This window comes from Gymnoscopelus braueri, assembly GCF_963280865.1.
Source record: "Gymnoscopelus braueri genome assembly, chromosome: 14".
Classification (NCBI taxonomy): domain Eukaryota; kingdom Metazoa; phylum Chordata; class Actinopteri; order Myctophiformes; family Myctophidae; genus Gymnoscopelus; species Gymnoscopelus braueri.
In genome coordinates this window covers 26,129,237-26,154,872 of record NC_137619.1, presented here as the reverse complement: position 1 = coordinate 26,154,872, position 25,636 = coordinate 26,129,237, and the positions used below count along the sequence as shown (strand labels likewise).

The 25,636-nt window shown below is 42.5% G+C and overlaps 1 protein-coding gene across 1 annotated transcript in view; it reads right to left on the bottom strand.

Annotated features, from left to right (window-relative positions):
- The window catches only part of LOC308099846 (attractin-like protein 1), a 404,123-nt gene that overhangs the window by 147,975 nt on the left and 230,512 nt on the right, over window positions 1-25,636 (bottom strand). Inside the window, exons 23-25 of the mRNA XM_080448665.1 lie at window positions 12,304-12,398; window positions 11,172-11,250; window positions 8,431-8,588 (exon numbers count right to left, since the gene is read on the bottom strand). Of these exons, the coding sequence (XP_080304791.1) occupies window positions 8,431-8,588; window positions 11,172-11,250; window positions 12,304-12,398 (332 nt within the window). The remainder of the gene's footprint in view (window positions 1-8,430; window positions 8,589-11,171; window positions 11,251-12,303; window positions 12,399-25,636) is intronic.

Here is a 25,636-nt window from a genome sequence, read left to right as displayed (position 1 = left end):
GCCATTGGCTCCCTCTGCCCTCCAACCAGCCTGCAGCATCCAGGTGATGTCATATTCCCACCAGGGGAACACTCACCTTCACTGTGAGTGTGTGTGTGTGCGTGTGCGTGTGCGTGTGTGTGTGTAGGTGCATGCATGCTTAATCTCAGGCCCACCTACAGTCTGAAATGTAAAATAAAGGTGCAAAACTGGAGATAATGTTTTCACCCCTAACCGTCTGTGTGTGTGTGTGTGTGTGTGTGTGTGTGTGTGTGTGTGTGTGTGTGTGTGTGTGTGTGTGTGTGTGTGTGTGTGTGTGTGTGTGTGTGTGTGTGTGTGTGTGTGTGTGAGTGTGTGTGTGTGAGTGTGTGTGTGTGTGTGTGTGTGTGTGTGTGTGTGTGTGTGTGTGTGTGTGAGCGCGCGCCCCCCACCACAAATGCAAACAGTTGCGCCATCTATCGTCTCTCGATTTCTCCCCCGCAGCATCCTACTCATTTCCTGACGGCTGCACTCCACGACTGACCCAGCCCTGGTTAGGCAAGCAGGCCATCTGCGCTCAGATGAGTAAACTTTTCTTCTTTTTACTTCATGTGTCTAACATAGAACAGGTACGTTACTGAGAAGATATCATTTCAGGGTCAGATTGTAAAATTCGCAGGTCAGCGAGAGAAATCTAAAAAATTACCATTTGTTTGCATGTTGTAATTCTGCTAAGAAATGAGTGATGATGGCTTTGAGTCTTCTCTTTTTTTCCATTCCTTTCCCTTTTTTTTCACAAGTGTGTGTATTGATGAGTGCATGAGTCATACACATGTGCTCCTGTGTGCACGGTCAGAGGTGCATGTGTACATGCGCGTGTGTGTTCGAAGCCTGTGTTTTGTGTGTGTGTGTGTGTGTGTGTGTGTGCGCGTGTGTGCATCCATGCCTGATTGATTATTAGATCAAATCAATCAACCCCATGGCCATTACAAATTCTCAGTGCAGTTCCTCATCATTATGCTATCGGAAGCCACCAAGGTCACAGCGACAGACACCGAGTGCTGCTCAGATTACTAACGGCCAGACCGATTCGGTGGAGGAATGGAGGCTCATCACGGCAATTATCATATCACCTTTCAACCAGCGGCTATATAGAGCTCTGATAATGTAGCATTAATGGGAAATACATATGAGGCCCCGATCGATGGACAAATGACCCTTAATGAGGTACGGGACACTCAGCAATGAACACAGACATTTATATAAACCTAATGACTGTGACGGTACAAGCCACCTGGCTGAGGGCGAAGATTACCACTGCGTGGTAGACCGGCAATGTTACCAAGGCGTGGTTTCACTTGATGTCAGTAATTTTTACCGACAAGATTCATATGTGTTCTGATCAATACATTTGATAATATGCAATACTACTTAATCACTTGAACCCTAGCATCCCTCCCTACTCCGGGGCAAACATTCAATAGAAACAGCCGATCTACAAGCACACACCGTGCCGCAATCGTGATACGTTGTGAGCTTGTAGATCAGCTATTTTCGCCAGATATTTGCTATAGAGGGAAATACTAGCAGATCTAATACAGAGCGCTGGGGGGACTCCGGTCAACTACGCATAGGGTTTAAGTGTTTAATACTTTAATACTTTCTTCATAAGAATCAAAACCTGTATTGCCAAGTATGAGGTCCATACTAGGAATGTAGGAATGAATGAGCCTTCATCATGGCGAAGGTCAGACCAAGGCCGTATGTGAATGAAACATCATGTTTCATTTCACATACAAACCTTTTCATTTACAAAGAAATAAAAGGGATTTTTTTTCTGCTGAAAGAGTGTAACGCATCGTTCCTACACAACATCAGTGTAATATCAGTGGAACGCATAAAACACTAAATAAGCTACATATCCATCTATCCATGCATCGATTCGCTCGATCAATTAGATCCATCTGTCCACCTATCCATCCATCCAGATATACTGTATATCTGCAACTCCATGCATATTTATATTCATGCATCCATCATCTGTCTCCATATGAGATATTGTCTACGTTGTTAACTTCAGTGTTTTGGCATTGGAGGTTTACTGTAGTCTTGGCATCAGTTAAGCAGCTAGGCTGTTTTCATTCTCTTCTAATGTCTTTCCTCTGTCAATTCTCAGCCGCATTCATCACCGCATGCTCCTCCCTTGTGTGACAGTCAACTTGAAATATCACTGCTAAAAGTCTACTTCAATTTAATGGATCATAAGGCTAGAGCGCGAATGTTTGGCACGCGTGTTTGTGTGTGCATGCGCGTGCATGTGTCGGCAGATTTAATACGCTACTGAATAAATGATGGAGAGACATTGGCAAACTCACAGTTCATTAAATGTGATAGTAGATTTGATAAACACTTTTTATGCTTCCCAGAATGCTTTGTGCTAACAGTCCTGTCAGAGTTTTACTAGCAGAGAGACAGCAGCAGAGATCTGAGGGGGGAGACGTGATGTAAACAGTTCTGCCAGGATACAGAGGATCGCAGATGAATACAGGAATCACCTGCGTCTAGGAATGTAATGCACACAAACATCATGTTTCCTTGTGTGTCAGGGATCATGGTATGCAATGATTTGCAACAAGCGAAAGGGACAAAAAATGTGTCCCTTTGAGTTTGAGTTTGAAAAACTTAAACAGTGGCAGTGACATACTGTAGCCAACCTCTGTTGAACACTGTTGAACACTGCGGACAAGCCCTCCGTCCGTCCGTCCGTCCGTCCGTCCGTCCGTCCGTCCGTCTGTCGTTCATTCGTTATCCCAGTGGTTCTCAACCTTTTTATGCTGTGAGCCCCCAAAAAATCATATTTGAACTGGGGACCCCGCAAATGAAGTATGTCATGTTGTCAAAGGTCAAGGTCATTGTGACCTCACCAAAGCATGTTTATTATATTAAGTCTTTAAGTAAAGTTTTCATTCACTATACTATAGGAGTATGGACAGACACGGACGAAAATGGCAACTGGTTGGCGGAGGGATACAACCACAATGCAGTATTTCTAGTCATATACGGACAGAGGCCGGCAAAGGGTCCATAATTAAAGGTCACTGGAAAATAAAAAATATCAAAAAATACAAAGAAGATTCCCACACCATCTTGAATGCTCTATTTACTGTAATACTGTATTTTCAACCCAAAAGGTCAAGCGATAAGGGCGTTGGCTATATAACTGAAGATGGGAAATGCCCATAATCAGAAGATAATTAGCAGAAATGATTAAATGTAATTCCTCTTTGTGTCAGGATGCCAGAGGAGTAAGTAATTGTTTTTGTATCTAAACTCGAGCCATTATAATATGCAATATTTGGAATTCTGTTATCCTGTATGATTTTTATTTGTGTGTTTTTTTGTGTGTGTAAGTCCTCTCATCTTATTAACTGAGTGATATGTTTCCATGACAACCAGCAACCTTCTCACAGAAGAGATCAAATTGATCGGAAGTTCACATATAATCAACATGAATAATACTGAAAGGTCAATAGAGATGAGTTATTCTGTCTTCGTCCCTCAAATGAAATTCCTGCCAATCCCGAAGCCTATTAAACTGCTAAAAAGACTGAGGAAGAGTTATAGCCTGGCATGGCCAAACTAATATCACTGCGTAGATATTAGTCTGGAATCTCTGTGTGGGAATTTATTTAAGGCAGCCCCTTGGAAATGCTTCCAAGGGGCTGCCTTAAATAAATTCCTCTGGTGATAAACCCACCCCACATTTACATACTGGGCCCTGATTGGTGCCCCACAACTTAGGGGGCAGCGAAATCCAATCACAACCGAGCGGGGCCAGACCAGATCTGCAGAGGGCAATTCTTTTTTTTCTGCACTGGCAGATATGTCTGGTTTACTGGCTAGAAGAGTTATATACAACTTTAATATGTGAAATTGTTTTACATTGCAAACAATGTTTATTAAATCTCGTAGAGAGGCACAGTGAAAATAACAAACAAGAAACTTAATTATAGTGTATGAAAACAAAACTATGGGAATTCGCAATTACCAACTAGAGAAACAGTAGTAAAACGTGTGCGTGTACTTAAATGTGAAGAGAAACCATACACTATATACACATTGTGTAGATTTGTGCGTGTGCGGGCGTGTGTGTGCATATTTTACTATCTTTTCTTCCTCATGGATTGTGAAACCAGAGACAATCAACTTGTGGGGATATTGTTCTGGCCCCCATGTGGAAAAGGGCCATTTGTACAGATAAATGAGCTCTGGTTGTAGTTTCAGTTGGGGTTAGGGTAAAATTAGAGTAAGGGTGTAAGAAAGGCCATGATTGCACAGGTGTTGTAAATGATTATTACCCAGGTATAGTTTACTTTCCACTTAATTGTATAGTATACCAGTCCCTTAACAAGGTTGAAGGGCCTTATTGGACATTGAAGCCCGCCCACCGCAATCATAATTGATTGTTTTCAGGTTGATATGACCCAGTACTGTATGTCATTTTTTGTTTAGTTTGCCTCCAGTAAAATCTCTGCGCAGTGTGTGTTATTCCTGATAAACCATACTGTCATACTGTCACAAAGTCAGTAGTCCAAGTCAACTATACCAAGGTGGTCCTGAGTATTGGTTCTGACCAATAATCGCGGGAGAGTGCCAAATATCCACATATACAGTCCTTTCATTATCTCTCAGCTACAAAGGGGTTAAAGGGATAGTTCACCCCATGGAAACTTGAATTCATGGACAGTTTTTAGTTTTTGTCGCATTCCTAAGCCAGTAATTTGATGACCATTTGATGAGACACAAAGGAGACTCTTTGTGTCTCCAATCAAATTATTGGCTTAGGAAAGCGACAAGAACTAAAACATATCCATGAATTCAAGTCTCCATAGGGTGACTAATCGATAGGAAAAAAGTTATTTTGGGGGTGAATTATCCCTTTAAGGTTAGGGTTAGTTTTAAGGTTAGGAACAAGATTTTGAGGTTAGGGTGAGGCTGTGGTAAGTTTTTCAATAAAAACTTTGTTCTGATGTCCCCACAAAGATAGTAAGGCAAGTGTGTGTGTGTGTGTGTGTGTGTGTGTGTGTGTGTGTGTGTGTGTGTGTGTGTGTGTGTGTGTGTGTGTGTGTGTGTGTGTGTGTGTGTGTGTGTGTGTGTCAGTGGCGGACGCAGGATCTCTTTATGAGTAAGGCCTGGCAAGTACGTGGTAGGCCCGCCCCTACTACTTTCTTATACCACAAGCAGTCAGATATAATGTACATGAGATAAAATCGGGGAAAAAACACTTGATACTCGAAAACAAAGCTGGCAATAGGCAACAAAAAAATGGCTATACAAGGCGGAGTCGTCTGGGCTTTGAGTTGAAGAGCCTGATTATGTGATCATAATCTGATTTGCCTATTAGGTCTCTTTCAAATGTCAAAAGTGTCAAATTGTTTAGACGTACAGTTAACATAGACGCTCTCAAGCGGGACTGGACTCTATTTGTCGCAGAGAACAGTCTCTCAACAGTGCAGGATGTTAGCGGGAGAGTTATGATGGCCCTCAACAGACGGTTAACATTTGGAAAAGAGCACTCAGGACAGTTGTCAAGTACTTCCATTATTGTGGGGAGTTTCAATTTCTCCTCGTCCATTCTCCGTGTGATGTTCTCAATGAACCAAGCATGTTCAGAGTCTTTGATAGCGATCCCATACAGCTTGCATGGTCCCATCAAAAGTTATTTCATGCCGAAAGAAGGACATCCAGGCAGGAGAGACTCCGAGGCAGTCATAATTCCATATGTGTCCTCTTTAAAACGGCAGTTTAACTCCGTTATCTGCCTGTCTAGGACACAGTTCCACAGTGCCCTCAAATCATCATCGCACTTGACAGCAGCAGCAGCAGCAGCCCTTGCCTCTGTGTGCCCCTCCAGTGGGGGTGGTGGTGGTGGTGGTGTTGGCTCTGAGCCAAGAGCTGCTGCTGCCGTGTCTGCTGCTGGTGTTGGAGGTGGCGGTACAGGTTTAGGCGTCGTTGCGTCGAAAATGAGTTTGCTTTGGACAAACTTTTTATTTCTCGCCGGTGCCATTGCTCTCTCTCTGGCAGTCTCTGCTGTCTCAAGAATCAAAAATGAATCAAGAGAATGAGGCCGAGACATTGTGTGTGTGGCGTTTATATTGTGTGCTTATTTCATGACGTAGAAAACCGGTTCTGTGAATAAGGGACACAGGCAGACACATTTCACACTCGAGTGTGAAAGGGACTCTGAGAATACACATTGGCTCAAAAGACTCAACATCCTCCAGACACGCAGGACGTAGAGAGAGAATGGATGCGTACTACGTTGTTTGTCAGCCTTAAGTATAGGGGGCGATATTCATAGTAAATACACAAAAAGCTGTCTGGCGGAGGGAAGGCACAGTGTATTGGAGGTAAGGCACGTGCCTTACTTGTGTGTGTGTGTGTGTGTGTGTGTGTGTGTGTGTGTGTGTGTGTGTGCGTGTGCGTGTGCGTGTGCGTGTGCATGCATGACCAGTTGGATTTGCTATGAAGCTTGCAGTACCCTCTAGCAGCTTGTAAGGGAACAATTGAAAAGTAATTGAATCAAATCTAATCTGTACAAAAAACTCATAACCTATAATAAATCTACAACCAACAAAGGCTTCCTAATTAGACCTGTATGGTGTGTTCATTAATTTCTAGACAGATGGCACAACAACTGAGCCAAATGAAGTCATTTACAACAATAGTATTACATCTATTTTCATTCAACACACATCAATATTGTTGGTGTGTGCGGAAAGGCAATAGAAGTACAATGACAAATCATGCTAGTGACCTCCACATAGCACATTTATATAATATAATACTTTGCTAGCATTGCATGCATCAGATCCTAAATGTCCTGCTGGATGTTCCAATGTGTGTTTCAGTCAGTTTTTCCAGTAATAAAATCCCCAGTGTTAGTTTAACTGGTCCCTTATAAGAAAAGGGTTTTGCTGAGTAGGAAAGCGGATGTATTACTTTTTGTTCATACTGTATGTCAGGTTCAAATTAGTTGATGCTCATTTTTTGTACATGCTTTCTTTGCAGTACGATGGAGGAGAAAAAGAGAGATTGTGACGTTATATACACTGGCACAATGTTGTCACCAGCTATGTACAGTATGAGACAATCAACACCCTTGCGCCCCTTGCGTCCCTGTTCTGGGCAAGTCAAAATAGATTTTCAAAACATTCAGTGAAAATAGCCGATTGGCTATTTTGGGCAAAGAGATGGTGTAGACCAGGGGTCTTCAACGTTTTCAGGCCAAGGACCCTCTAGCTGAGAGAGAGATGAAGCAGGGACCCCCTCTATATTGTATAAAATTGTGCTTCAGATAAACTTTTGCTGCTCTTTTTTCCCTCTACACCTATAGCTCTTTTCCAAAAATAGCCGATCTACAAGCTCACAACGCCTCGCGCTGCGAGGCGTTGTGAGCTTGTAGATCGGCTATTTTTGGCTAAAGTTCTCCTCAGAAAAGGGATGCTAGGGTTCAAGTGGTTAAGGTAAAAGAAAAAAATCCTATCACACAAAGATTTGGCGGACCCCCTGTAGTAACTCTGAGGACCCCCTAGGGGTCCCGGACCCCCTGTTGAAGACCTCTGGTGTAGACTGTAGAGGGAAAAGAGGAGGGGACCAAGTATAGACCCCTGTGGGACCCCAGTCAATGAGTTTAAAGGGTTGAAAAAAAATCTAAATCTGCAATTAGTGCGCTTTGTTTGTTATGTCACAAGACTTTATTTATATGCCAAGTACATTTCTGCAAATACATGGAATTTGTCCATTTAACACATCCTGACTATTAGGAGCAGTAGGGAGCCATTGAGCAGAGCTCCAGGGCCAACAGGCCATTCATCATGAACATGAATGTCTTTTTAGTGTGTGTGTGTGTGTGTGTGTGTGTGTGTGTGTGTGTGTGTGTGTGTGTGTGTGTGTGTGTGTGTGTGTGTGTGTGTGTGTGTGTGTGTGTGGAAACCGGAGCATCCAGAGAAAGCCTATATGTGAACACGAGGAGAACGTGCAAACTCAACACAGAAAGGTTTGAACCCCTACTGTATTTTCAGACTGGCTGCTCAAGTCCAATGTTATGGCCATATTCCTTTCCTTTCCTCACAATAACAGCAAACAGAAAATACACTAGTATAGAGCCCTGAGGGACTTCGCTCAACCATACGAGTTTTAAGTTGTTAAGCATTACTAACACCTATGTCATTACATCATTATCGCAGAAACCGATGCAGATACTGTAGGTCAATGATGTCTGCATACACAAATCAAATCTGATCACTAGCAAATAACTATGTGGACAGTCAGTCCAAAACATCCGACGGGAGAAACAAATGGGATTTGCCTGCAGCACTCTGAACACAGCCTTCTTGCTGTGAGGGAGGCAACAGTGCTAACCACTGAGCACTGTTTCCTCACATTCTGGACGTTGAGCAGAACGCTTACCTGGATCTTGATGGGCCAGCTGAAGTTAGACACGTACACGTAGAAGGTGATGTTGTGGTGGAGTCTGAAGTTGAACTTCTCGCACGAGAAGCTGTCTCTGTGCTCCTTGATGTTGGTCCTTGCCACGATGGGAAGCTCCTCGCCGGAGATGGTTCCCGCTGCGGTTCACAAGATGGAGACACAGTGGTTAGTGTCAGGATGTACTAGAAATGTATCGAAATAGACGGAATAGAATAGTCCTTGAATAAACATGTGGTATTACCTACAGTACAGCCACCTAACTGACTGAACTGTTAACCCATTTAGATCTGAGGACCCGATTCTACAAAAAAAACTGTTTTCTGAAAAACGTTTGTTGCTGTATCAGTGGTTCTCAAACAACTGTATTTGTCCGCCGACCCACATCTGAAAATGTTTTGTGCCAGGGACCCCCAAAAGCAAAGATTTGAGTTAAATAAAATTGCTTTAAAAAAAATATATATATATATATATTCAAAGATTTGCACACATTTTCACGATTTTTCAAAAATAGCGGATACAAGCTCATAGCACGACACGAGGTGACACACTATGAGCTTGTAGATCTGCTATTTTTGAATATCCCAAGTATAAAATAATGCTTTTTAGCTCAAATCTAAAATGGTGCTTTCAGATGCTTTCCCGGTTTTAAATGGTAAACCGACCTACTGATCTACCAACCTTTCTGTGTTTCTCCCTAACTTTTACTCTCAAAGCGTAGAAATTGACCTGTAATTGTAAGTGGAAACATTCAAGGTTTTACTATCTCAACTAACCATTATTTACTCCCTGGTTACAATTCTCCCCTTTTACTCAAATAGCCTCGGAAACCCATGCTTTTTTTTTTGTTACAAAAGAAAAAAAGCCTGGGAGAGCCATGCAGGAACGATGGTCTTAGGACCTTGTTATCTCCTAACCAATCAGAGTGCAGAGGGGCGTCGCTCTAAATTTGGTGACGTCAGCGTGCTCCGTGCACAGGCCGGGGGGGGGGGGGGAGGGTGGAGGGGAGGCGGGGACATAGATTGGTGAAGCAATAGGAAGCCCCGCACGAATCCGGGCGGCTGGGTTTGGATCCGCCCTTCAAGACCATCGATTGGGCTCGTTCTCTCAGTCTACCGGTCAAACTGTTTAATGGTGATAGGAGGTTTTAATGAGAAACAATGACAACTGCTCATAATATAAGCAGTTGTCAGTGTCTCTCACTAAAAGGCATATTCTGCGACTTGAATTGAATTGTGAAGACAAATGAAGAGAGCTTTATTTCTCTGTGTGACGTGATAATTGTCTGCTGAATGCAGTAAGACGCAAACTGGTTTGCCTTTCAGATGAAGCAGGCAAATTACAGTGCAGAGCCTGCTTTTAACAGTTGTCATAATGTTTTTATTTTTTTCATTATTATTCTGAAACACTCTAAATTCATTATCCTTCAAAGAATTATCATTATATATTAATGGACTGATATTTTGAATAAAGCACCACCACTTCCCGCATTAACAGGGCCATAAAACGCAATGTAATGGCCTGCACGCAGGCAATCTCTCACTCACACACGCACACACATGCACATGCACACACACTCACACACACACACACACACACACACACACACACACACACACACACACACACACACACACACACACACACACACACACACACACACACACACACACACACACACACACACACACACACACACACACACACACACACAATTTGAATGCATTCCCAAATGGCGCCAAACTGAAGAGGCTCAGAGCCCCAAGACACCCTGGCTGTGAAAGCAGAGGGCTTTTATCTTAATTGAAATCACAGCAAAATAACACTTTCAAAACGCCTGAATGCCAGATTTAACACAAAAAAAAGAAGCTTCCAATGCATATTCATCAAGGGGAGGGAAACCCCTGGAGTCAAGAAGCAAGTGTTTCTGACCATTAAGCTTAAGGACAAGTTGGCTACAAATTGAAAGCTACTTAATTTGTCATGAGATGCAGCCAGCTAGCTGGAACAGCTGACTGTCTGAAACTTGTGCTAGATAAAGTCTAAAAAGAATGCATCAGACCAATTTAAAGGGACATTCGAGACATCATTTGCCGTGTGACTACAGTGAGTGTAACCTGATCATAAAAAGAGCGTAGTGATCTAAATTTAGTTTTATTACTGTTTTACATTGTTAGCAGTACAAACCATAGCATAAGTGGTTTTCTGCATTTTCTTACTTTCTCTCACTATTGACAATTTCTTTAATCAACTTCTGTATTAAAGTGATCAAATTATTTTTTCTTCTTTCGCTCCCTCCCTCCTTACTTCGTTCTCTCTCTCCTACGACCTTCCTTCTGCTACATTTCCTACCTCCCTTATTCCATTAGTTTCCTCCCTGTGGGTGGTAGGAAATGTAGTCTTATATAATAATGAAGCATTCTAAAGCCAAAGCAGTGTAGCTTTTTAATACTAGAGCAGTGGCTATAATATTAACCACTTAACTGACTAAACCACTACACCACTTAACCACCTACTTAACCACTTAACAACAAAACAAATCTACATTATTTCAAAAATAGCTGTTCTACAAGCTCAGAACATTATTTGTGTGTGTGTGTGTGTGTGTGTGTGTGTGTGTGTGTGTGTGTGTGTGTGTGTGTCTGTGTGTGTGTGTGTGTGTGTGTGTGTGTGTGTGTGTGCGCGTGCGTGTGTGCGTGTTAACTTGATTTATGTCCACCTACCTGTGGAACTGAGGGACCATGTGATGTTCAGATTGAAGTTGTTGGAGGCATTGATGGACATATCAAGGTTCTTATTGGCCTGTAAAAACAAGAGACTCGTTCAAAGGACATAAAAATGTCCAATTTTATGTCCAATGCGGTCAAAGGACAGCATTGGACATAGAATTGTATTGCTTCAGTTGACCACACAGACCATCAAGAATGATTGCACATCCACAAAAGGTTCTCCCTTAAGTGAGGTTTTTGCATACTATTGGTCAAAGTCGCAGTGTGACTCAGGAAGTCATTCATTTCAGCAAAGCTTTGTGGAGTGATGGAAATTCACAGTGCTAATGATTTTCAGATTGTGTGTGCATATGTTCATGCATGCGTGTGGGAGACAAACGGCATTTTTTCTAACTTCACAGATGGGTAATCGCATTACTATAATAAGCAAGTTGATAAAGCCTATATGAAACAAAGTTGTCCAAAGGGAAAACCGAGAGAGGAAGAGGTGGGGTGTGTATGTGTGTGTGTGTGCGTGTGCGTGTGCGTGTGCGTGTGCGCGTGCGCGTGCGTGTGTGTGTGTGAGTGGACAGCAAGTACATTACCGTATTAACACAGTTGTTAAAATTGACTGGTTTGCCTTATCTCAATATAACAATACATTTAGTGATGTGGTTGAGAGCTCCCCTAATACTCCAGATGTGATCATGATTAATGAAACCACCAAGACTGTTTTCATTTTAGCTACAGCTGTAAAATACTGAAATACAAAACAATTGCACATGCCATCTCTGCATGTGGGTACAATTGTAAAATAATTGCTTTGATATATGGCAGTATGCCCATAAGATGTGTGTGCGAGGACAGAAAAATGTTGTACTGGCTAAAAGAAGGGCAAAATGATTAATTCAATAAAATATTGTTCTGTGTCTGCCATTATTGGCAGTCACTTTATATGGAAAAGACACTGTCTATACCTATAATTGTATGGTCTGCTTGTGTTTAGTGTATATAGACAACTGATCATGATCTTGCATTGCATTTTTTTGACTGATATATTTGTATTTTGACATGATTTCTGTCTTAAACTGAAAATCCAAATAAAGAAATTAAAATGTGTGCATGTGTGCATGTGTACGTGCGTTACCTGTTCAGGTGTAGCCATGAAGTTGATAGCAGTGTAGTAGTGGTCGTCTTCCTGCAGCAGACTGAAGGTAAACTGGTAATCTATCAACAGATTGTCTAAAAAAGAGAGTAATGGACATATAAAAGTAGTTAGACAATACAAAAGCCCAAAATGGTGTGTTTTATGTTGTTGTATATTCACGTGTGCACATGTACGTAAACACAAAAGTGCACACACATTGGTGTCTACAATGTATATATTCAGTTTTCATGCTGGAAATAATTATGTCTTCAAAGAATTCAAAATGGTGGAAAATCTAGTGATATGGACTTCAGTTGTTCTTGAAGCAAATTTGTAGAGTGAGGTTAGATGGATGTCTGTAGCAGGTTTGATGTTAATCAGATTCAAGGGACAGGAGTCAGGAGGAGAAGGATTTCAATCTTGACCTTTAATTATAGCACCCCCATCGGGCTGATCAGGGTCATACGTGTTGTACATGTAATGCACACGACTTCCAGTCATTGTTGAAAAATGTCATGTCTCTACCATTTACCAATTTGTAAAACTGTGCCAGAAGTAGAAAATAAGCAAAAAACAATAGGGTTTCAGTCCTTTGAGACCCCTAATGATCTTTATTTGTATAGCACTTTTTTAAAAACAGAGTTAAAATACTTTCAAAAGAAAAAAGAGCAAGACAAACCAGAGACCCACACAAACTGTTTACAAACACTTGCTAGGAGTCATATTAGTATAACATCATAGATTTTGCATTAGTAAACCCGCTGGCATGTGAAAGTTTCCTTGGGAGTGTTGTGTACTTGTGATGATAAAATGATGTGCAGAGTAGTGGCTGTAGTTCGACTTCTCATTTGGAGCCTGGCCTGTATTTTTGATTGCACTCATTTTCCGTTTAGGGATGGCATTCTAAATCAAGGCCCCGTTTCTTTTTCCCCCCCATTGACATCAATGTCAAATGCCGACATATTTATGAAGGTGCAAACACAGTGGAGACGTCAGCGGGGAGTCAATATTCTATTAAATGTATCAGGGCTACAGTGCTGGAGGTCTGAGAGCAAATCTCAGTTGGTGACGGAGGTGTGTGCATGCGCCTGCGAACATACAATATGCAGACATTCTCACTCTCTCTCTCTCTCACACACACACACACACACACACACACACACACACACACACACACACACACACACACACACACACACACACACACACACACACACACACACACACACACACACACACACACACACACACACACACACACACACACACACACACACACACACACAAACCCAGAGAAGCCACGGAGCATTGTGACATGGACAGCATCGAGACTAATTGATAGAACATGAGGTTGTGTGTCTAAACAATCATGTTCTTCCAGAGAGATGTAATCGTTTTTTGAGTGTGGCTCCTATTGAGTGGTCGGGAGAGCCTCTTTGTCAGCCAGACAATGGGCTGTGGATGGAGGGGGATTCAACAGTCATCATTTAACATGTGGACAGACAGCAGGGAGCCTGCCTGTGTGTGCTTGTGTGTGCTTGTGTGTGTGTGTGTGTGTGTGTGTGTGTGTGTGTGTGTGTGTGTGTGTGTGTGTGTGTGTGTGTGTGTGTGTGTGTGTGTGTGTGTGTGTGTGTGTGTGTGTGTGTGTGTGTGTGTGTGTGAGTGTCCGTCCAGTATGCAAGTGTATGTCTCACAACACTGTCCTTCATATACTGTAAGGGCATATCTGGTTAAAGGAGAACCTGTGCAGACAGTGGGCCCTATTAAATGTGTCTTATTTCCACATCTTATGCGGTAATTGAGTCATAACGCCACCATATTATGCACAATCCCTATTTTGCGAGTCGCGCTGAACGCAAAACCTCAAGGCTAAAGACTTGCCAGCATATTTAAGCAAGGGGGAGTGTTCATATGTTAATTAAGGGCGCTATGCAGTATCTGCTATTTTGCACCGTGACTTAAAAAGACTCACCGCATAGCACTAAGACGTGGTCAGGATCGGTCTTGGCGCAAAAAGTTTGGTTGTAAGGACACCAGCAGTTTGACTCGACCATACTCGGTCAATTCTGAAGCGATTGTTATAATTCAAAGTTCTCTATAATCTCTTAAGTGTCTATTTTCATTTGGTGTATCAGATATATACTATATAGATATTTTGGGCAGCAGAGCATTGAGCAAATGTGTGAAACATACCGATGTGTGTCCACTTGTAGCGCTGAGATAGGGGGAGATGCTTTAATAATAGGCAACTGAGAATGTACATATTTGTTGGTTGGTTTGTCAAGAGATATCAATGTGTTTTGAACATGAGACAGTCCCATAATTAGACAGAGGCTACAGTTATTGTGATGGCCATGCATGCACTTGGACATTTCTCCTTTCAATGTGGTTTCTCTTTTGGTCTCACGCTTAAAGGAGAATTTTGGACTAAAGTTTTCTTACCTTTTCTATGACGTTATGATATCTTAGGATGAATGGTACAGTAGAAAAATTTCATAACTCCACCCCTGAGCCGCCACAGCTTAAAAGGTGTGCGGATAGGCCTTAGGTTAGATCACATATTTTAATAGCTTTTTTTTGTTTGTTTTTTTGTGAGATCTGACGTTCATAGTGACAGAACACTATGCAACTAAAAAAAAAAACTAAAAAAAAACAGAAGTCTCGCTAGACGAGATTGAAATCTCGAGATTTCAATCTCGTCTAGCGAGACTTCTGGTTTTCTTTTTTTTTTTTTTTGGGACAGTGTTCTGTCACTATGAACGTCAGATCTCAAAAAAAAAAAAAAAAAAAAAAGCTATTAAAATATGTGATCTAACCTAAGGCCTATCCGCGCACCTTTTAAGCTCTGGCGGCTCAGGGGTGGAGTTATGAAAATGTTCTACTGTACCATTCATCCTAAGATATCATAACGTCATAGAAAAGGTAAGAAAACTTTAGTCCAAAATTCTCCTTTAACTCACGGAAAATAGCACTGCGTCTTGCACTGATCTTAAGGGAATGGCAGCCAATACTCTGATTGGTTTGATTAAAGTAACACCCAAACACACCCATGACTAATTCAGGGCCGTTTCACCATGTAGCGCCTTGGCGCAGTGCGCAGGTTACCGCACCCATATTAAGTTAAGTAATAAGACGTGATGGCAATTAAGACTCGCTTAATAGGGTCCAGTAAGTCATATACTGTAAATCTTTCTGTAACATTGCTTTTCAGCTAAAGCATAAACTATAGCTAGCATAGGACCTTTGAGTAAAATATGTTTTCAGTATGGCAAACAGTCAAATTACTTTAAAAAATAGATCCAATACATTGAGCTTCGATCTGATAATTATGCCACATTGTGAGAAAATAAGTATTCTGGGGCACACTGGTACGTAGCTGACAGGCCTTGGGTCTCACTCTCAACACCAGCACTACCCAATGATATTATTTTATGGAGCCTCTTGTTGAGACTGAATGTTAGATGTTGTATATAAATTCAGCAGCCTTCAGAGACAGTTAGACTTAATACAGTATAGCAGATAACATTGCATCCAATATAGTGTGCATTCCTTCACATCTCTATGTCTCTCGAACTCTCTTTCTCTTCATCATTTTATTCCTCTCTCCGTTTCTTTTTTTCTTTCCGTCCCTCCATTTGAGGCAGGCAAGCTGCTATGGGTATTGTTTATCCGATAAGCGTCCACTATGACTTCTGTGTGTTGTGTGTGTGTGTGTACATGTGTATGTGCATGCGTGTGAGAGATAGAGAGAGATAGAGAGAGAGAGAGAGAGAGAGATCACCTGCTGTTCCCTCCCATTCTTACATGTGATGAGAGTTCCCACATGAACATGTTTATCATAAAACCTTTTCCTGACACTAATTGCATAGGCTCCTCTGTGAGTTCCAATAAGTTCAATTTCACGGCTGCCAGGAAGAACAGCATCGGCTCAGTTTAAAAGTTCACATCACTTAATTACAACTCCCCTTCCAACGAATCTACCAGCAATTTCACTTAGGCGGTCTGAATTACACGCGTACCTGTGTGGTTGCTCACTGGAGACAAACCACATAACAGCAGCACAAAAGGTATTAAACTATCCCTCAATAAAACTGAGACAGAAATAGTCCAACAACCAATTCTTCTACGTTCACAGATGGGTAATCACATTACTATAATATGCACGTTGATTCAGCCTATATGAAACAAAGCTGTCCAAAGGGAAAACTGAGATGGAGAGATAGATATATCGAGACACAGAGAGAGCACTCACCTGGTAAGTAAATCATTTATTCAGGCAGTGAGCCTCCGATAAAGAAATTAAAAACAAGCGTGAAAACGCCTACAATGTCACTGCAGTGCAATGCCTTCCTGAGGTTTCATTTTATGCTTGTTAACAAGTCATTATTTCCCATTTGCAACAGCTGTCTCATAAAGCAAAAACATATATATATATATATATATAAAGCATGGATTCAGTTTGTGAGAAGGTATTCAATAAATCCCTTAGGGAACCTGAGTTAACTCAGAATGCTCATGCTTCCTAAACTAACTAATCCCTGGACTGGCAGTAATCAGAAAACGTATAGAAAACGTGTACTGTACTTTTGTCCACATTTGGGGAGGTCTCCTGGATAACGCGTCAAGTGCTACTTTGTCCAGTTGGCCGTCGACGCGCTCGACGCGCTGGACGCGCGTTCATTGTTTAATCTCTGATTGCGCTATGCTGCTTAATATTCAATGTTATTCTCGAGTTCCACTTACTTCACGGACATCTGCATCCGGTTTCATGGCCTGGATTCCGTTTCCGGTTTTTGATTTTTTTCCCCAGTCATTTTCGTCCAAAATAGGTAAATAAACGGGTTTTCACACGGTATAACGGACAAACGGACAGCTTCTCTTCTATAATCTATGGTCTGGGTGACGATCAGTCATCGCCGTCGTGTATCACAACGTAATTTTCGCTGATCAAAACAATCTGGGTGACGTCACATCCGTTTTCATGTTTTTCCTTGTCTAATCTATCAAGTAGGGTGAGAGAGACCCAACGACATGATCAAGCTGTCATGTGCTGCACTCTAGTGGCGGATTTGTGCTGGGTCTTTATATTATGTGTCCTTAAATTATTTTCATGAGAAAAATTCAAAATATAAAAATAAAAAAACACGAAAATTGCTGGCACTGGGGGAGTACTTTATGAAAATACTCTGGCAGTCAAAGAGTTAATAAACAAAAAATAGCCTAACATTGTTGCATATTCTTACAGTCTGAAAATAAAATGCTTCAACTCAGTTACGTAGTTTCTTACTAACCCTGGTCCTGTGTTTACAGTATGTATCTGACAACGCCAACTGCCTGCACAAGGCATGGCTTTGGCCTGAGAACAACAATTAACCCACCCTCGTTAGGCATCCTGCGGGAACGCCTGTCAGCAAGTGTTGAGGCGTCCAGGAAAAATGCCCGACCAATAGAGCCTTGGGGCCACAGACTATGTTGACTGCTGATCACTGTGGTGTGACCACTTTGTAATGACACTGGCATTGGCTACAGCACCAACCAAGTGATCACTTTCTAGCTAGCAGAGACATTACAGGCATAGACAGGGTCACATCCACCAAAAGTAACAATTCCTTGCAGTCCTTACATGACATTCCTGCCCTGCTATTCACTGCCTGTTCTTTTGCTGTCCTCTCTCTCACTAATTGTCCACTAATTGCAATTGTGAGGCTGTCGGTTAGTATCGAGGCTGCGTTCATTAGGCTTGACTAAGCTTTAACGGGAGAGCCTGGGGTCCTGGTGACTGGCTTTCAATGACTGACTATAGGCTGACTGGTGTTCAGCTGGTAATCTGACTGGTTATTTTCCGTCCCTAATTAGATATCTCCCTCCGAGCAGACTGCGATGGAATACGACAGGGTGGCTTGTTAAAGGCTCACTGTAACGACGTGGACTCGTAATACTAGCCACTGAGCTCTGACTAGAGGCAAACTCATTAAATGCCAACGTCGCTGCTCGCTCACCGATCGGCTGGCACTTTGACTGTGACACCATGTCAACTGAACCAGAGCAAGCACCGCTTCCTCTCTGAGCTACAGTACACATGCACATCATCAGCGTGACCAGTGTTGTGAATACATCAAAGTGATAAAACATGGTGCGTTTTTGGTTGATATAAGAACTAAGGAGTCGGACCAACATCAGTACAATTGTAGGACAGTGGATAGAGAGAGAAGCAGTGTCATGCACGGCACAGTATAGTGCAAGACAGTACAAAAGAAGAGGAATATGTGATCAAAACTGTAATTTAATGAGTGTGTGTGTGTGTGTGTGTGTGGGGGGGGTCATTTAATTTGAACCCATCCTCTTTATTAACATTGTTTAAGCAGCTTCTAGAGAGACGTAATGGCTGAAATATGGGAATCTTTTGTTAGTGAGTCACATGATTAGCTTTGAAGATTTGTTTTTTCAACACTAGTCACCCTCATTATAATGACAATAGATAAGAGGGACTATCCACCAACATACCCAACAACATGTTTAATAATCAAGATGAGATCCAATCACAATGCAAAATTAATGGCAGTTGTGTCAGAATTGCTCATTATAGCATATCATGGTACACAGATGGCATTTCAATGACCGGGCTATGCATGCAAGCCTATCAAAAAGTTAATTGTTTGATTGATTTTAGATAACAAATCTTTGACCTGTTTTTTTTTATTATTATTTGTATTACTTTATCTAGTTGGACCAGGTGAGACAAATGTGTTTAAATCCCCATTAAAAAGCATAGATGTTTCCCCAATTATTTCTCACAGAAATACAGCAAGCTCTAGTACTAGTAGGACTTGGTCAACAGTAAATGATACTCAGAGAGAAGGGGAAGCAAAATAAAGAAAAGTGGACCAGTGAGAGGCCTAAACATATCAGATTGAGAGCACGTGTCTCTAATGGTTCCTTTATTTCAAAACAACATGCTAAAGCCATGGACCTTGAGTGGTTGTGACATTCAGCTGGTTCCCCTTCAAGTAGCCCGCTGGTTTAGGTAATGGCCATTTATTCACTTTCAAACCATTGTAAACTAGTCCTTAACCTCTGGTCCCTGGCCTATTAACTTGTAAGTGGATTCTGTCAAGGCTCTTGACCTGTAGCCCATGGCCTAGCAGTCACTCACTGCCATATGGCCTGCACACATCACACTACTAAACAAGACCAGGAGACCTGGTTCTGCCAGACCCAGACTTCACATGACGTGTCAGCCTGTGTCTATGCCCATGTATGGACGAAAGGGGGACAGACTTTTATGGCTGGGGCCTAAGGACAAAGTGACCAAAACCTGTTTTTTGTCCATGTATGGAGACAAGACCAGGAGATCTGGTTCTGCCAGACCCAGAATGAAGTCCTAGTATGTAACACACCTACACACCTACTTAATTACATACTTGTGACATAATAATGATGTCATGAATAGTTCGTGACGAAAGGGGACGAAAGGGGGACAAACTTTTTTGGCTGGGGCCGGGGGAAAAAGTGACCATGCCCAATCTGAATGGCCGGGCTTTGCACGACGTGTGTCCCTTCTATGCCCATGTATGGACAGACTTATTTGGGGGACAGATTTTTTTTTGGCTGGGGCCGGAGGACAAAGTGACAGACTTTTTTTTGGCTGGGGCCGGAGGACAAAGTGACCATGCCCATGTATGGACGAAACAGGTAATTCCAGTCTGGTTTCCGCTCCGCTCACAGTACCGAAACAGCACTGGTCAGGGTCACCAACGACATCCTCACTGCTTCTGACAATGGCTCCCCCTCCCTCCTCATCCTCCTGGACCTCACTGCAGCTTTTGACACTGTTGATCACACCATCCTCCTCAATCGCCTCCACTCCACCATCGGACTCTGTGACACCTCCCTGGACTGGTTCCGGTCCTACCTGACCGGAAGGACTGAGTGTGTCTCCATGGGAGGTGCTCATTCCCCCACCCAACCCGTCACTTGTGGTGTACCCCAAGGATCCGTGCTTGGCCCCACCCTATTCACCCCTGTTTATGCTCTCCCTCGGCCGTGTCATCAGCAGGCATAGACCATATTCACACGGCGGCCATACTGGAATTTAACATTGAAAGTGCCACCCTGTTGCCGTGGAAACGGGGTGGCACTTCATTGACTTAATAGCAACATGGCCGCCGTGTGAATATGGTCTATTGACTATCATTCCATTGCTATGCTGATGACACACAGCTCTACATAAAAATTGACCCCCCCTGTCCCCCCCGCTCTGCAGTCCCACTGTCATCCCCGTCACCATCACCTTCATCCACAATCACCATCTGCCTGGAGGAGATAAAGGCGTGGATGAAACACAACTTTCTACAACTCAACAGCTCCAAAACCGAGGCCATTCTCATCGGCACCCCACACCAAGTTAAATCATCCCCCATAACAAGCATCACCTTCTCTGGCCAGGACCTTCCCCTCTCATCAGCTGTCACCAACCTGGGCGTCAAAATGGACCCCTGCCTCAACTATGAGATCCACATCAAACACCTCTGCAAAACATCCTTCTTCCACCTTAGAAATATAGCTAAACTCCGCCCCACTCTCATTCTTCCTGACGCCGAAAAGTTGGTCCACGCCTTTGTCTCTTCCAGGTTGGACTACTGTAATGCACTTCTCGTCGGGATCCCTAGCAAGAGCCTTCAAAAGCTCCAATACGTACAGCGCTGCTAGGATCCTGGCGAGAGTGCGCAAATACGAGCACATCACCCCCATTCTCAAATCACTGCACTGGCTTCCCATCTCCTCCCGGACAGAATTCAAAATCACCCTGTTAACACACCAGTGCATCTACGGAAATGCCCCCCCCTACCTCAAGGAATTGATCGAACCACAAACCGCCACCCGCAGCCTCCGCTCCGGAAATACTAACAAGCTTAACTCTTTGACTGCGGACGACGCGATAACGCGTCAAGTGCTACTTTGTCCAGTTGGCCGTCGACGCGTTCGACGCGCTTGACGCGCGTTCATTGTTTAATCTCTGATTGCGCTATGCTGCTTAATATTCAATGTTATTCTCGAGTTCCACTTACTTCACGGACATCTGCATCCGGTTTCATGGCCTGGATTCCGTTTCCGGTTTTTGATTTTTTCCCCCAGTCATTTTCGTCCAAAATAGGTAAATAAACGGGTTTTCACACGGTATAACGGACAAACGGACAGGTTCTCTTCTATAATCTATGGTCTGGGTGACGATCAGTCATCGCCGTCGTGTATCACATCGTAATTTTCGCCGATCAAAACAATCTGGGACGACGTCACATCCGTTTTCATGTTTTTCCTTGTCTAATCTATCAAGAAGGGTGAGAGAGACCCAACGACATGATCAAGCTGTCATGTGCTGCTCTCTAGTGGCGGATTTGTGCTGGGTCTTTAAATTATGTGTCCTTAAATTATTTTCATGAGAAAAATTCAAAATATAAAAATAAAAAAACACGAAAATTGCTGGCACTGGGGGAGTACTTTATGAAAATACTCTGGCAGTCAAAGAGTTAACACATTAACCGCCAAGAACGTAGTCCTACGGGCCGTTAAATCCAACTGTTAAGCGCCGAGACCGTAGCCCTACGGGCTGTGGTGCTTTTTCCTTTTTTTCGATTTTTTTTTTTTTTCAATTTTCCAGGGGGACCATTTTCAGTGTAACACCACCCGAAATCGACCGGAAGTGCGATCACGTTTTTTGTTTCCCGTCTGCCTTCATTCTAAGTCGTACACAAAAAGCCCTGTAAAACCTGTAATGGGACATGTAGTTTTTCATCCTCGCATTTCCCATGTTAACATAAACGATCAGAACTCAAACATGGCGGCTCCGTTTGACACGCGGTCTCGACGAGTAGACACCAGGACATGTGCCCGTTGTTTACAAACATTGGATCGGGCAATCTAAAGGATTTTAACGGGGCCTATGGCGACCTGAAAAAAACAAAAAACAACAATAAAACCTTGGCACTGGTGAGTACATTATGAGATTAGCCCTTGGCGGTGGATGTGTTAAGAGAGCACTAAAAACTTACCATTTTAACAAAGCATTTGGTTAGCTTTTTAAGCCGGTTTTAATAACCCTGCCTCTCATTTTTAAACGTGTTTTTAAACGTGTTTTTAACCTGTTTTATACTTTTTGATTCTTGCAAATGGTTTTCTTTATCTTGTTTTATTATGTACTGTAACACTTTGAGGTTTGTTTCAAATGTAAAGTGCAATACAAATAAAATGTATTATTATTATTATTATTAGGTACAAAGCCTCATGTAAGCCCGACCCCCTTGGGTCTGGCAAAAATCAACTAAGAAAGGGAAAAGAAAACAGCAAAAGCCCACAAATAAATGAATGAATGAATACATATATAGATGATTAAATACATAAATAAATAAATGCATTTTTTTTCTTCCCAGTGAAAATTACAGGAATTCATGTGTTGAGTGGTAAGAAATATAAGCTTACCATAAAAACAGAAATCATTGTTTAGTTATGAATGTCTGTCTGCCTTCCTATTCAAGTGCTTTTGTGGAGAAACTAAACAGACTCTACAGTAGTTTGGTGATTCCCAACCTGTGGGCTGGAGCCCACTGATAGGCCTGAAGGTATTGCAAGTGGATTTCTAAATAATTGGCAAGACACTAAGATTGTAATGATAATATCATCATACTATAAGCCAGTGGTTCTCAACCTGTGGGTCCCCAGATGACCGTAAAGTTAAAGAAAATATTTAATACCTAAAAAAAAAAAATACATTAAATGAAAAAAAGACCATTACTGCATCAAAAGTAATCAACAAACTGTACTACAAAAAGAGGTCAAACATTGGCCAAATTGTCAAATAATATAAGAAAGAGGCAAAAATTGTGAACGGATATTTTCACAATGTTTATCTGTGGAACCGAGTCAAACTAAAATGTAATGCCTCAACTCCTACAATTCCAAGTGCTAGTCAGGTGGGGGGGGGTCCCCAGTTCAAATATGATTATTTTGGGGGCTCCACTGTTCATATATGATTATTTTGGGGGCTCCCCTGTTCAAATATGATTATTTTGGGGGCTCCCCTGTTCAAATATGATTATTTTGGGGGCTCCCCTGTTCATATATGATTATTTTAGGGGGCCGCGGCCTGAAAAGGTTGAGAACCACTGCTATAAGCCACCAAGTCTCTGTCCGCAAGAAAAGTGTCTGCGTACAGAATCCCTGTCCGGGGCATAACTCATTACTCATTACTCATTACTCATTACTCATTACTCATAACTCATAACTCATAACTCATAACCCATAACTCATTACTCATTACTCATAACTCCGGGAGCGATAGACCAAATGGTCCCAGATTTGGGGTGTGAGCTTCAGATGACCCCTTGATGGACGTTGCCAATCGGCAATTGGGAGGGGCTTACTGATGCCGAGAATATTTTCTTTTTTATTTAACCCATTAAGACCTGGAACGCATCTGTCATTTTTTGATTTGAGCTAAAAAGCATTTTACACTTTGGCTATTAAACAAGACCACTGCCAGACCCAGAATGAAGTCCTAGTATGTAACACACCTACAAACCACTTTATAACTGAAGTTCATGATGTCATGAATAGTTCGTGACGAAAGGGGACGTCACAAACTTTTTTTTGGCTGGGGCCGGAGGACAAATGGCCCCTGCCCATGTATGGACGAAACAGGTACAAAGCCTCATGGAACAAAGCCTCCATACATGGAGGAAACAGGTACAAAACATGCACTACGTCACGGCTAAGCCGGACTTCACATGACGTGTCAGCCTGTGTATACCCATGTATGGACGAAAGGGGGACAGACTTTTTTGGCTGGGGCCGGAGGACAAATGGCCCCTGCCCATGTATGGAGCCTCACAAAGCCTCATGTAAGCCGACCCCTTGGGTCTGGCAAAAAAATATAGACAATGGAGCCCAAAGTACCTTTATTTTTCATATAAATGGAATATATATATTTAAGTGAGGTTTGGATATTTGTACAACAAATCCTGCGCTGTGATTGGCCAAAAATGTACCCCGCCTAACCCTGCACCGTGATTGGCCAATCACAGTCTATTCAGGACTGTGATTGGCCAGTGTCAACACTCATAAAGAGTGTTTCAATAAATGTATTTATTTTTTGTACATGATTGGTTGACTCCATTCAGTATTGTGATTAGCTGGCAAGACACCGCCCACTTCACACAGGGTGTGATTTTTTAAATGTAAATATATATTGCAACTATACATTTTAAACCATAACTGCGTATGGGCTAATAAAAACGTTACTATCAGTAGTGGGACTTGGTTAATGGCCATGAGTCCCTGCATTGGTCTCACAACGAGAACATTTAGTGTAGCCGAGTCATTCCAGTGAGCCAACATGCACAATAGCAGCACACCGACTCTGACCTGAATGGAACACAAGCTTCTATACCTTCAACTGGTAACACCTGTGAAGGACGTAACATTACACAACTATCATGTCAATACGGCTGCCCTGAAAAAGGTCTATAGCTGTACGACGGTATGTCGGTCTAAAAACGCACTGGCTTGCCACCATCATGACAGCGCTCGTTCATGTACAGTAGACCTACACTATTACTTCCTATCCGCAGCTCTCACAGTACAATTACACAGTAAAATCCTGACTGCTCGTGCACCCTTACGGGTCGATTTAGTTACATTTGTACACTTTCAGAGTAAAATGAACACTGCGGATTTTACTGTGTGCGCTCCACTCTCCAAATGCCTGTATGAGTCAGCTGCAACTACAGGTAGTGAACATGTCTATGGCTTGTACAGCTGTCAAGACCGTAGCTCATGTTTATGCTTCATTTATACTTGCGTCGTGAGCTTGTAGATCATTTTCAGGGCACGACACCGTCATACAATGAAGTATAAATCAGGCTTTACACTGTACAGGACAGACCCAGGACCGGCACAAACAGACGATCTGACTATATCCACGATATCTATGTTTTTCTGTGCGGTGACATCCGAGTGCCAATATTGACCACGGCCATATCTCAGACATGTTCGTCTTTCTCGACGTGCAGGAAATAGATGCCTTTTACATCTGCCATTTATATGACCTACACTGAATGTGAGTACGCACAATGCAAGTGTGTGTGTGTGTGTGTGTGTGTGTGTGTGTGTGTGTGTGTGTGTGTGTGTGTGTGTGTGTGTGTGTGTGTGTGTGTTTTCTTGGTCCTGTTCAAACAGAGCTAGGCTCAGTAAGTGGACAGTGGGGGAGATAATGTCAAAATAATGACAGAACACAATGTGACCAAACATATCAGAAACACACACCACTTCACCTGTATCC